The 13,478-nt window shown below is 55.3% G+C and overlaps 2 protein-coding genes across 2 annotated transcripts; both read right to left on the bottom strand.

The window, feature by feature from the left end:
- Positions 1-519: 519 nt before the first annotated feature.
- On the bottom strand, positions 520-4,513 carry GAPDH (glyceraldehyde-3-phosphate dehydrogenase). Its single transcript, XM_084284772.1, has 12 exons — positions 4,441-4,513; positions 4,023-4,076; positions 3,294-3,393; positions 2,870-2,976; positions 2,694-2,784; positions 2,407-2,522; positions 2,216-2,297; positions 1,894-2,045; positions 1,679-1,757; positions 1,385-1,468; positions 1,150-1,247; positions 520-816 (listed from the first exon to the last, which is right to left on the bottom strand). The coding sequence occupies exons 2-12, from the start codon at positions 4,043-4,045 to the stop codon at positions 747-749; spliced, it is 1,002 nt and encodes a 333-aa protein (XP_084140898.1). The 5' UTR covers positions 4,046-4,076; positions 4,441-4,513; the 3' UTR covers positions 520-746.
- Positions 4,514-6,742: 2,229 nt separating this feature from the next.
- Positions 6,743-8,740, bottom strand: LOC311211785 (C-type natriuretic peptide 2-like; the record flags this gene model as incomplete). The annotated part of the gene is made up of 2 exons (XM_084290721.1): positions 6,743-7,021; positions 8,642-8,740. 2 exons carry the CDS (start codon positions 8,738-8,740, stop codon positions 6,743-6,745), a joined length of 378 nt encoding a protein of 125 aa, XP_084146847.1.
- Positions 8,741-13,478: the final 4,738 nt, after the last annotated feature.

Below are 13,478 nucleotides of genomic sequence, written 5' to 3'. Positions count from 1 at the left end.
TCAAATGGAGCCAAGTCATTTCTCAGCACTCCATTCTGCATGCACCCATCAGGCAAGCAAATCCAGAGAGCTGGAAGGGAGATGGAGAAGCAGAGCTGCTTTCCATTCTACCACAGCCTTGCCGTTCTTGCAGTCCCAGCCCTGCACCACACCTTATTTTGGCTCGGGGGCAGAAGTCCCACCCCTCCCCACAGGCATGGGTAGCTCATCAGCCTGCATACCGCAGCTCCCCAGGCAGGAGCCGTGCACTCGGTGAAGCTGGGCGCTTGCTGTTCCTTACAGATCACGTCTCCCAGGACTGCTCCGTGCCCATGCACGACCAGAGCTGTCCAAACCACCAGCTGGCATTCCCCCCGCCTCTGCTGCCTGGATTCATGGCCTTGACAGGCTGTCAGCATAGGACTGGGCACAGAACACTATAGAGCACTTGTTAGAGCTGGCCCAGCAGTTGTGCTGGGCTGGCAGGCACCTAACAGTTGCTGAATTCCTTCTGATTCCCCACTAAGACAGACAAGGCACTTCAGATGGTGAACGCTTTTATTGATGTAAGGTGGTACACAAACAGATCAGTTTCTATCAGCCTCTCCACCTCCCCCAGGTGGAGGAAGAAGTTGGAGGAGTGGGGGAGACAGAAGGGAACAGAACTGGCCTCTCACTGCAGGATGCAGAGCTGAGCGGTGGTGAAGGGCAGGGGCTCCAACAAAGGGTCCTGCTTCCCTAGGCAGCAGGGGGTCTGCATGCTTGGCTTACTCCTTGGATGCCATGTGGACCATCAAGTCCACCACACGGTTGCTGTATCCATACTCGTTGTCATACCTGCAGAGACAGAAATGCTGTCAGGACTGTTCCTGTACGTTAATGCTCCTCCACCCAGAGCACTTAACTGCCTCAGAAGACTCCCCATGCACTTCTTATGAAGTAGGCAACATCCCCCCCCCACCTTCCATTACAGGAAGAAGGCTGCAGCCATTTCAGGCATGAAACCATTTCACTCCAGAGACTTTTAAATGCTGGAGCCACCCTAACTCAGCAAGTGCGTTATGTTTCGCCACGCACTGTCTGCTGGTGCTTATGAACAGCAGACAGGCAACAGAAGTGCCAAGCCCCGACCCCTCAGAGCCTTCCCACCACCCCCAAGGCGGTGCGTACCAGGAAACTAGCTTGACAAAATGGTCGTTCAGTGCAATGCCAGCACCCGCATCAAAGGTGGAGGAATGGCTGTCACCGTTGAAGTCGCAGGAGACAACCTGAACAGAGAGAATATGGTCAGACACCATCACCCCACAGTTAGCTAACAGCCTGAACCGGAATTCCAGCAAGGCTGGTATCATCAAAGCGATACAAGCACCCCCAGTCGCAGGTGCTGAGAATAGAAGCCACTTACCTGGTCCTCTGTGTATGCCAGGATGCCCTTCAGGGGCCCATCAGCAGCAGCCTTCACTACCCTCTTAATGTCATCATACTTGGCCTAAGAAGAGGCAAAGTTAAGAAAGATTGTCAGATGCCAGCTCACAAAACATCAGCAGAGCAGGGAGGTAAAAGCACTGCAGCAGCCCAGACACAAGATCAGTTTTTCTAGGGAAGAGATGGATGCACAAGCGGTAATTGCAGGTAAAAATAATTTTAGAGGACACAGGAGCGAGCCTGCAGATTGTTACTCCTTGTCCACAACACTTACTGGTTTTTCCAGGCGGCAGGTCAGGTCCACGACAGAGACGTTGGGGGTTGGCACACGGAAAGCCATTCCGGTAAGCTTCCTGCAAGAGACATGAGTCAGCAGGGAACGGCACCCGGCATCCCTCTGCCTGCACGCCATCCTGCTAGGAACAGGTCAGAGCCAGCCAAGCACCGGCTGCCACCTCCTCCTTGCACCCAAGGAAGGCCAACACTCACCCGTTGAGCTCAGGGATGACTTTTCCCACAGCCTTAGCAGCCCCAGTAGAGGCTGGGATAATGTTCTGGGCAGCTCCTCTGCCATCCCTCCACAGCTTCCCAGAGGGGCCATCCACTGTCTTCTGTGTGGCTGTGATGGCATGGACAGTGGTCTGCGGGGGAGGAAGAGAGCACAACAGTGAGAACACTGCTGATGTTCCAAAAAAAGCATCTCAGGCACCTCCCCTCCATCCCAAGGGAGGTAGGGAGGGCGGATGCTTTTCTTCACACATGAGGAGCCTGGGGGTAGGGCTCCCTCCTGATCAGCAAGCTCCAGACTTACCATAAGACCCTCCACGATGCCGAAGTTGTCATGGATGACCTTGGCCAAGGGCGCCAGGCAGTTGGTGGTGCAAGAGGCATTGCTGAGGAAGAAAGGCAAAAATCAGCCAGAGGCAACATTATCTAGAGAGGTGAGGTGAGATCCCAAGCAGCTGGTCAAAATCGCAGGCCAGGGAGCACCCTTCTCCTTACCTGACAATTTTCAGGGACTTGTCGTACTTCTCATGGTTCACACCCATCACGAACATGGGAGCATCAGCTGAGGGGGCGGAGATGATGACACGCTTAGCACCACCCTTCAGGTGAGCCTGGAAAAAGGGAAAGTGATTAGATAACCTACAATGCCCCACAGCTAAGCAGCAAGACACTTCCTCAGACAGTCTCCTCCCTATTCCGAAGAACCCACAGGGTTCTCAATGTGACCCAGAGGAAGGATCAGCAGTATCCCATCTCTCCACACGCTACAGTGGCATACTTACACCAGCCTTCTCCATGGTGGTGAAGACACCGGTGGACTCCACAACGTATTCGGCACCAGCATCTGCCCACTTGATGTTGCTGGGGTCGCGCCTGAGAATAGATGAAATCTTGAGAGCTGTTCTACAAGACCGATTTCTTTTATTCTCCGAAGAGGCATGCATGGAAAAATACTTACTCCTGGAAGATGGTGATGGCATTCCCGTTAATCACAAGTTTCCCATTCTCAGCCTTGACAGTGCCCCGGAAGTGGCCATGAGTAGAGTCATATTTGAACATGTAAACCTAGCAGGGAGAATGGGGAAGGAAGGTCAGACATCCTGGCTGCCATCTCCCCACCCCTCGCTCTGCCTATGCCACAATCTCAGCTCTCCACCTTCTCAGTGACCTTGTCCAACTGCTATTCTGTACTTGGCTCCGCTATATCTCCCTAGCCTGCACTACTATGTCTCGTTTGTCCCTTAATCCACCTCCAGCCCGACATGTAGTTGCCATGGGGAGCAGCTAGAACAGAGCTAGGGGAGCCTCTTGCCCCATTGTGCTATTTCCAGGAGAGGCAAGGCACACGCAGTGCCCAGAGGGGGCACTCCAAGGCAACTCACCATGTAGTTCAGATCAATGAAGGGATCATTGATGGCTACCACTTGGACTTTGCCAGACAGGATGGCAGCCCTGGTGACCAGGCGGCCAATACGGCCAAATCTGGGGAGAAAAAGAGATGCAGATGAGGAGGAGCAGCGAGCAACATGCCTGACTGGGCATGGAAGAACATCCACCGCTCCCTGCCCGGAAGGGCAGGAGGGAGTCCAACAGCGGCGTCCAAAGGCCAAGGAGCCACGGTTAAAAATTAAGAGCGACCCCCAGCCGGAGCAACCCCGCCAGAAAGGTCAGGCGCTAAATTTACTGAAAGCCCCGGGGGGATCCGGTTACTCCTCAGCAGGGTGGGAGAAGGTCACATTCCCGGGGCGCTGCCGACACACGATCCACCTGGCGACCTTTCCCTGGGGAGCCACCATCCCCACAGCCCGCAGCGGGGTGCGGGGGACCCCAAAATGGAGATGGGGCCGCGCTGGCAGCGCCGGTCCTTCCTGGGTGACTCACCCCACGTCCCTGCGGGGAAGTGACTCAGCACCCCGCCCTCCGCGGGGCCGTTACCCGGGGTGCAGGGGGTCCCCACGCAGCACCCCCAAACCCCATCCCCAAACCCCATCCCCGCGCCCTTCAGCCGACCTTGCCCCATCCTCCCCCTCCCACCCCCCCTCTGTCCTCCATGCACATCCCCGCCCCGCCGGGCGCCTCCCGGTGCCGCAGCGCCCGGCCCTGGCGCTCACCCGTTGACTCCGACTTTCACCATCTTGCCTCGGGGGGGTGGGGGAGAGATGTTCCTGCGGGGACAAAACCAGCCGTCAGCCCTCGGGACGCCGCACCCCGCGATCCGCCGCCCCCTTAACGCCCCCTCAACCCTATTAACGCCCCCCAACCCCTATTAACGCCCCCTCAACCCCATTAACGGCCCCCCCCGCCGCGCGTTCGGATCCCGCCCCCAACCCCCTCCCTCCCTCCCTCCCCCCCTTCCCCACCGCCTCCATTTTGTGCCTTTGTGCCCCCCCCCCCCCAGCCCCTCACCCTCCTCCCCCCATCCCCCAGCGGGGCTGCAGTGCCCACCACCCCCACACACACCCCACCCCCGTTCCCCAACCCACCCCCCAAAACCCACAGCTCCCCCCAAACCCAGCCCCATCCCGTTACCGGCTGCCTCCGCTCGGTGCCTGGCGCGCAGTGAGGAGGTGGCCGGGGCCCCCTCCGCCGCCCTTTATAGCCGCCGAGGCTGCGCCCCCCCCGCCCCGCTCCGCCCCGCTCGGCCGCCGCCGAATGGCAGCGCAGGGGCCGGGCCGGGGCTACGTGCGCCCAGCCAGCGGCCCCCGCAACAAAGGGACCCCCTCCCCCTCTCCCCCCCCCCCAAAAAAAAAAAAAAAAAAAAAAAAACAGTGATGGGGGGAGGAGGAATGGGGCCAGGGTCTCCAGCGCCATGTGTGTGTGGCGGGGCGGACAAAGCCCCTCGTGGTGGTGGTGGTGGGGATAGGGACGGGGGTTGGCACTTGGGGGCTCCCCACACGCAGTATAGGGAATGGGGGGGAAACCTCGTGGTAGATGGGCAACAAAGAGAGGGTTGTGCTGGGCTGCTGCCTGCTTCGCTCCCCCTGCTTGGGCCCTCGCACGTGGTAGCAGTGGGTCCCCCAAACCTCCTGCACCGAGGGAGAAGCAGGTCGCCATGCCCGCCGCCTGCCATCACAACATGAATAAGGATGGCCGCTAGTCCCCACTCTGAGGGCCCCCCAAGCCTTTCTCTGTCCCCCCTGCGTGGTTTTAGCCAGGCCATGCTCTGAATGCGGCTGCCTCCCCAGCAGGCAGCGCGGCACACAGCGTGAGGACCATGGTAATGAGGAACTGCGGCGCTGCTGCTGCTGCTGCTGCTGCTACCCGCGGGACGTGACGGCGGAAATCCTGCCCACCGCCCCGGGAGAGCTGACGGCGTGCCGCCACCACCTTGGCCCGCCTTTTGCCGGCCGGCTGGGTTTGGGGTGTGTGAAAAAGGAGTGCTCCCCGCGTGACAGCCACCGTGGCCCTACTGGCGCCCCACGTGCTGGAGAGGCTCTCCAAGCTGTGCCGTGCTGGCTCGGCGTGTGCCGCCGGGAAGTAACAGGGCTGGTGCAGGCCAAGCCGGGGCTCTGTGGGAGAGACCCACGCTAGGCTTGAAAGCCTCCATCCCTCGGGAGGGGGGTGCCCAGGGAGCAGGCACCTGGAATATGGTGCCTAAGAGGAGACAGGGAGGAAAGGAAGAAGGTTTGGGAAGGCATGGGATGTTGGCTTGCAGATGTGGAGGGCCGAATTGGCTCAGCCAAGCAGGACTCCAGCTACACTCGAGGGAAGAGTAGGGGGGGGGGGGTGTCTAGCAAGGGGTCACACATCTCGTACGTAACCCAACTCTCCTTATACAGCTGCTATTCCCGGTGCACGGAGGGGCAGGCGGCTAAGTTTAGCCCCGGCCGAGGTTACGACCTTTTCTTAAAGGCCAGGGGGGAGAGCTGCTGCGGGATAGCTGCAAGGGGTGCGATCCCTCGGCGGGGGGGAGCCCCCCTGCACCCCTTGCACAGCAGCCGGCCGCGGGGTCGGGGGGGGGGAGCTTCCCGGGCACCCCCAGCAGGCACGGGAGGCGCCGTGTTTGCTCAGCAAACACTCGGGCAGCCCAGCTCCCCGCGCAGGGGGGCAGAGTGCGGGCGGGATGAGCCAACGCAGCGGCCCCGTTGCCCCCGAGCGGGGCCCACGATCGATATTTCAGCCTCCTGGCAGCGGCCCCGCAGCCCCGGCCCCGGCCCCGGGCCGCTGCGTGCCGCCCGGCCCACCCGGAATGGCGGCGGGCGCCCAAAATGGCCCCGCGCCTGGGGGCCGCGCCGCCGCCACCGCCACCGCCGGGGCTGGGGCTGGGGCTGGGGCCGGGGCCGGGGCCGTGCCGCGGGCTCTGCCGCCACCTCCCGGTGGGCGAGGAGGTGTCGTGGTCCCCCCCAAAAAGCACAACCCCTGGGGATGAGCGGGGATCGTCTCGCGGGGTGCCGCTGAGCCCGGACACGGCGGTTAATTAGCTGTGTTTAATTAGCGAGTCCTCACGCGCGAGGAGCGGGCAGCAGGAGCGCCGTGCGGCTCCTCCGCGCTCCCGGCCTTCAGGGCTGCAGCCGCTGCCTTGCCGTGCTCCTTCCCCTCTGGTCCCGAGCTGCTCCTCCGCAGGCTCCTTCTCCACCTGCGGACAGGCATGGCCGATGAGCTGCCCAGCAGCCAGGCACTGGCTGTGCCCCACGTCCCCCACGCAGCACTGCCGTGTCCACCCTCATTGCGTTTACCCCACCAGCACTCAGCTCATTTTGCCCCATAACCCATTCTGGGGTCAGCTTTCCCCCCCTCACTCCGCGCCCTCCCCGTAATTCATGCCCTGAGTCTCCCCTTACATTTGCTGACCCCTCACTGCCAGCCCGCTCACCTCCAGGTCCCTGCAGGCCTAACACCCCAAACCACTGAAGGTCCCGATCCGATCCAGTTTCAGCCCAAAGCAGCCCCTGGGCACGGCCTTCCAGGCCCAGTCTCCAGGGAGTGCCCACTTGCGACTGGTGAGGGTCTTGCGCCAGAGCGGGGCGCGGGCAGCTCTGGCCCCAGACGGGAGGAACGGGAGGGTGGAGGAGAGCAGCTGGGGTCCCGAGCTGGATCCCTCCTCCTTTGTGTTCTCTTCTTCGGCCTGCGTGGATTCGGAGTCCAGGGGCAGCAGCTGGGAAAGGAGCATCTGGGAAGGCGGATAAACAGGGAGGGGATGGGGTGACAGCGAGGTGCCTGTGCTCCCGTTTCTCACTTATCTATCCTGGTGATAAGCCTTGCACCCCAAACCCACTGACCCACAGCCCCCACACCTTCCCCTGGACTCAGACAGGACATAAAACAGTGTCTGTGCACGAAGCACCCTGTCTGTGACATTGCATCCAGACCAAGGTCACCAAGGGGGCTGGAACTGCAGCTCCCGCTGTCTGAAACGATTTTGCTGTCCAAAAGAGCAGGTAGGAAGCTGGTGTGGGTGTGCCTCTCCGTGCATCCCTTGCCCTGCTGTTGTTAATAGGATTCCCCCCACACACACTTGAAGATAACCAAAGCTTCCGTCCTTGATCCTTTTCCCAGTGCTGAGCTGTGTGCTCAGACTGTTTCGTGGCATTTTCCAGAGGGCTGGTGGGGAAGCGGGACCTAACCGAAATACTCGGTTCTAAAATAAGGGAGAGGCGGGCATGGCCGTGTCGTGGAAGAAGGCATGAGGAAGGAAAGGCTTCTCATCTGCTAGGAAATTCTCTAGGTTTTCGGTGCAGGTGGGCATGTGCTAATTCAATTACACGCCTCCGTCACTGCCAGCCGCCTCCGGCTGTATGGAGACAAGAGTCGGGAGGTACGCTGGGCCTGAGGAGGCACAGCATTCCTGCCCATGGGGTCAGCCTGCAGTAGCTGTTCCACATCTATTCCTCTTGTGGATGCTCGCTGACCCAAGGCTGACGCTGCCTTTCTGCAATTTAGCTCCGTTCTGTTCAGCAGTGAGTTAATGGAAGCGGGCACAGACATCTTCAGCGAGGAGTGAAAGCGTCTCCATGGTGAGTCATAGCAGAGTCGGTCTCGTGTTTTTAGTTCATCTCCTAACTACTTCCCTGCAGTTTTCCTTATTGGACAGGGTGAATGATGTGAACACAACATGTCAGAGCACAGGTTAGGGGTTGGAAAAAAAGAAACTGGGTAAATCCAAAAGCCCTAAGTATTGTTTCTGCAATTGGCGAGGGTAAAAGATTTACCAAAATGAAGAAGGCCTTGCTAGCATCCTCTTGGACTAAAAGAGGGCCTAATGTGGGGTATGACTGAGCTTAGGAGTGAAAATCCCAGCATCACACGGTGCACCTTCCTTCTGAAATGTCAGAACCAGGCCACTGAGCATAATGGGTAACCACTACGTACAGTATTTCTCGCAGATCCCTCTGCATGCCTGCCTGTCACTTAATGCAAGGGACGTGGCTGTGATTTCTGCTGGCTGCTGGCACAGGGCTGAGCTAGATAGGAGTAGTCTCTTTACAGCTAAAAGCCTCTGCAGGCAGTGTGGAGTCCCCCAGTCAGCCTCCCACAGACCAAAGAGCACTAAAACACTTTTGTCTGTTTTCTGCCTTGAAATGCTGGTGCTCCCCAAGGAGCTGGGTTATAAAGATACAGTCATCCTAGAGCTGAGGCTATTAGACTGAAGGGGAAAGAGCAGAGAGAATAGACAGCACCCTTTGGAAGCTGGAATTTGGGCTCACCACTCATCCCAGGTTCAAACACGACCTCCCAAAATTGCCCCTGCTGCTCCTGAAACCTCCCTCAGCTCCATCCCAGCCCCTCCTACCTGTAGCCTCTGTCCTGGTAAGGACATAGCTTGAACGCTGGCAGAGAGCAGAACTAAGAGGAGGAAAAGCGAGCAAGGCCACGACTGCAGCCCCAGCATCTTCTTATCCCAGGGCCTGTGGGAGGTGAGGCAGGATCTGCAGCATCTGTGATCCCTGTCCCCTCCTTGCCTTTATAGCTTTGGTTCTGGCAGGCGCCTGGCCCCCAGCTCTCTGCTGAACTACCCCCCCGGAGCTCCTTAACCTTTCAGCCCTTTTGTCCATGGTGATATATTTCAGGGTGAGCTCAGCAAGACCCCTTCCTCTAAAGAAAAAAGACACAAAGGTGTTTACTGAGTGTCTGGGAAGACGAATGTGAGTGGAGCTGCTGCTGGCCAGGACCTGGAGGTGTCTGTTAGGGTCAGAAACAGGGTGAGACTTCAAGACACGTCCTGAAGAAAGATGCTGAAGGTATTGCATTGTGCAGTGGTACTGAACACACTCCTCTTAGAGTGCTGTTAATGTTATTTCTTTAACCAATGAGAGCATGAACTACTGCTCATCCAGTGATAGTCACACTGCTCTCTGCAGGAATTGTCACAAATTCAGCTGCATGACAACACGGGCTCTAGTTTTTAATATTTATATGTTGATGAGCCATTTAGCCTGGGAACACGGAGCCTTGCTGCGGTGGATGTGTGAATTCCAGCACTAACTCTGTGGGATCTGTGGCAGTGACAGGGGCATGGGTCTAAATACATGTGGGCACACAACATAACATGCACGCTGGTTGTCCTGTGTCATTATTCAACGTACACCATCTGGAGGGCTGGGCTGAGTTTCCAGAGGAACCAGCACAGAAAAGAGCTCATCGAGCCTGAACTTGCACTTTCTCAAGCTCGGGCGCACAATGGCAGTGGGACGCCGAGGAGCAGACTCTTACCTCCTAAATCTTCTGGCCATTAGTTCCCCCCCTTTGTTTACCTCTCCCATTTTACTGTAGTTTCTCACCAGCTGAACAAGGCAATGAGGTCACTGTTTGGAGACCAGAGTGCAGAAGTCAGCCTGGGTGTGAAGACAGAAACTAATCAGAAAAGTTTGTTGAGGGAGAAAAGGGGAGGACTGTACCCCAGTACCAGAGCAGTAGTAGTCGTGCTAGGTGAGTTTAATACCTTCAATACCGTTCTTCAGTATCCTTGCACAAAGCAGGTGGGACAAAACTTGACAGGCAGTGTTCTGCTGTCTGTTATTTACTTGCCTTTTTTTTAAAAAAAAAAAAAAAAGAAAGAAAAAAGAGGAAAATAAGAAAATGAGTCTTTTGCAGAGGTAGCAAAAGTCACAGTTCAGTTATTTGCCCTGCCTTACTTTTCTCCTTCCTTCCCTCCCTTCTCTGCAAGCATTTTTCACCTGTAGATGCAGATTTGTGGGACCCTTTCTTCTCTGCCCAAGGAGCCAGAGAGTATTACAAACCATTTTGCATCAACCCTGTCAAAAGTGAGTGTGGGGCTTGAGTCTGAAGCACTGAAGCCAGAAGGAGGAGAGGTTTTGCACAGGTAGGGTGACGTGTGTGGGCATATCCAAGTATATTGATTCCACCATTGCAGCAGGGAAAACGTGTGAAAGTTTCAGAGGGGTGGGAAAAAGGGGAGGGAGGGTGTGAAGCAGACATGCGTTCAACCCACGTGAAAGATGTCTCTGAAAATGTTGTCCTCTACTACCTGATCACATTCTGCCATCTTGAAGCAGCTGAGTCAGTCTGTCAGTGTTCATGCTGCTTGCAAGATGGCCACAGCCAGAAAAACCTCAGTTTGAACGCACAGATTCCAGGAGTCAACTGTTTCCTGAGTAAAAGGTAAGAAAAAAAAAAAAACAATGATGCTTTGGTTTTGATACAAAATGTGGTGGTGGCTTGGTCTGGCGTCCCTTGAATGTGGTAGCTCCCATGCTGCAAGAAGAATGCCAGAAATGTGTTTGCAATTGCTGTAAATTCCAGCCCAGCTGCACGCAAACTGAGCACTGTGGGGATGGATGGGCTCTGAGCTCTCAAGTGACTGGTCCCCTTCTTGGGTCCAGCAAAAGCTGGGCCTGGCAGGAGGGAAGGAGTCACTGCTACCCCATACCAAGCAAGAAACTTAAGAAACTGTAGAAAATTTAAATATAGTTTTTTTCAAATTCTTGCGAATTTGCAAAGCCTGGGTGAATTGCAGGTACTCCTCGACTCAGGTGCAATGAAGCTGCAGCTGCTTTGTCCCAGATCCTTGCTGGGAGTGCAGTGTAACTGAATAGTTGCTCTGTCACGTCCTGGCAATGACTGTGAAGCAAAAATGCTCTGGCAGACGACGAGTCCCTGATTGCCCCAGTTTTCTCAGTCTCAAATAGGTTATTGTCCTTCTTTCCTCTCTGGTGCTAACAAGTTTCTTCTGTAAAAACCCTTCCCCCTCTGATGCTGGGACGCTGATTCTAGAGCTTGCAAGACCACCAGAAACGAGGTCTCCTGCTGAATCACAATCAGTCTTTTATAAACAGAATCGCTCAAAGGGAAAGGAGCAGGGCAAACAGAGAGCAGGAGGACTAGGAACTGGGTGAAGCGCTCTGGGAACACCCGTTGGCCCGCGGTGGTACAAAGGGCTGATGGTTGCTGCGGGCTCCAGCAGTAAGGACAATATTTGTGTCGTTCCAGTAGCACGATGGGCACGAGTCTGGAGCCGCCATGCACTGGAGCCCCTCAGGGAACGCAGACTGCACTGCTGTTGGTACTGACTCATCCCACACGCAGTACAGGCTGTCTCCTTCAGCAGCGACTCATGGTCATCATGGCAACCACAAGCAGAGCTGCTTGTGAGCAGAACGGCAGCGACGGGCTGCTTAAGGTAGCTGTCTCTGTGTGACTTTTCAAACCCCTCTTCCATCCACAGGACTTTTGTCCATGATACAGAATTGCTGATTCCTCCAGTGCCAGGAGAGGCTGGTGAGGAGAGGGTGATGCTCCACCTGAACAACCTGCAGACAGGGACCAGCAGAAACTCCCTTTTGCTGAAATACCACTCTCACTTGGACAGGGAGTGCAGTGCCCGTGGAAGAGCGAAGGACAGGCAAAGCGGCCAAGGATCTGCTGTGCCAGTCCAGTCACTGACTGCCAGACCTTTGCACTGTCTTAGGGAGTTGCTTTCCTGAAGGAAGTTTATCTGCTTGTAATGGAAAAGGGCAGTGCGTAGCCTGAAGGTAAGCCAATACATAGACACGAATTTACGGCCAGCTTGCTACCTCCATTCACACTGGGATTTCCCTCTATGAAGTATTGCCACACATTGTATCATTCACGTAGGTACAGAAGGTTTACTATGCACACTTGCAACGCCTTGAGCTTAGGTAGGAATCCATAGATGCTGTTTTTTCTTTTGTTCCCATCTGTGAGTGACGTACAGGGGCTGTGGGTGGTGGTGGAAGCATTGTGTACGGTACGCATGACTCGTATTTGCTGTTGAATGCAGAGCTGCTGCCTCTGTTTCTTGTAGTCTTCACTGAATGTTAACGTGGGGGGAGTGGGACAGTATTGCTGTAGCTTTCTGATCGCTGTAGTTCATGCAATTGTCCTGTCTGTACAGCTGTGCTGGATGGGTGAGGGGTTGGATTGGTATTTGGCAATATTAGGCAGTAGTAGCTGCAAGGGGGCACATCCCTCTGGCGAGTCAGGGGACGCAGTCCACAGGAGCCATCTCCATGAATAAAGCTGACGCGACACCCCATGGGTCCCCTGTTTCTACAAACTGCTAACGTGCCCTATGTCCAGTCAGGTATTGGCATAAAAAACATTCCCAGGACACTGCAAAACCATGCACTTTCTGCCACTACTTCTACATAGCGATCAAAAAAATAAACTATTGCAGTCTTTTGTCACTATTTACACAGCCAGACCAGAGGAGAACTGAGCAACAGGCTCTGTTTGCTGGTAAACTGAGGATACCACAGTGACTGCAGGAAGAGGTAGGTCCTCAGAGAAAGGACGGGGAAGATCTGGAGGAACCTGCGGACCAGTCTGATTCCTGTCCAGCCAGTCACTAGCCTAAGAAACATCTGCTTTCTAGGCAACTGACAGGTAGGAGGAAATAACTTGCACTATAGCCCTGGGCCAAATGCCAACGTGCCTGTGAGACAGGAGGTTAAAGGCTGTTTATATGATTAACATTCAGTTAAGGCACTTCTTGTTCACATGACAGTCTAAGGAGTGCCAGGCCTGGCGTGAGCACCAAGTATGGCATCTCCAGAAGGAAAGAGGTGAAATGCTTGTCTTATTTGAAACATAACCATAATTCTGCATATATGTATATATTTTTAAACTTTTTGATTTGTATCCTTATATGTTCTCTGTTAAAACACTCTAGACAGTCTAAATGAGCCTGTGTTCTCCCCCACCTCCTTGTCTTCCTCCCCCCCCCCCATCCCTCACCTCTTCTTTGAGGTTTGTACAAGAAAAAGACGCAGGTAGCATTCCCCTCAAAGCCATAGTGGGCTCTACAGAGCGAAATCAAACATAAAATGGCATGAACCCAGCAATAGCAGTGGTCCTGTGTTCAGAGAATCTGAAAATTGTACTTAAAACCACATACAAGATGTAAGAAATGAGCGTTTTTTATTCAGGCATTAGTATGCCTGCCCTTTCTCCCATTTTTTGTGTTTGTTTGTGTTTTTTTTTTTTTTTTTTTAAATCAGAGCAACTTCCACCAGCAAAGCCAGTGCAAACAGTCAAAACAGGAGTCATGCTTATCACTGCCTTTCTTCGTGGGGATTTCTGAAGACAGGTTTGGTCTTCTCAGGCTGCTGCATAACTTCCCTTTTCTCTTTGTTTAAAGCACTACAAGT

The sequence above is a fragment of the Netta rufina genome, assembly GCF_964035555.1.
Source record: "Netta rufina genome assembly, chromosome: 1".
NCBI lineage: Eukaryota > Metazoa > Chordata > Aves > Anseriformes > Anatidae > Netta > Netta rufina.
Note: the sequence above shows the minus strand (reverse complement) of the source record. Positions and strands in the feature narration are given on the sequence as shown.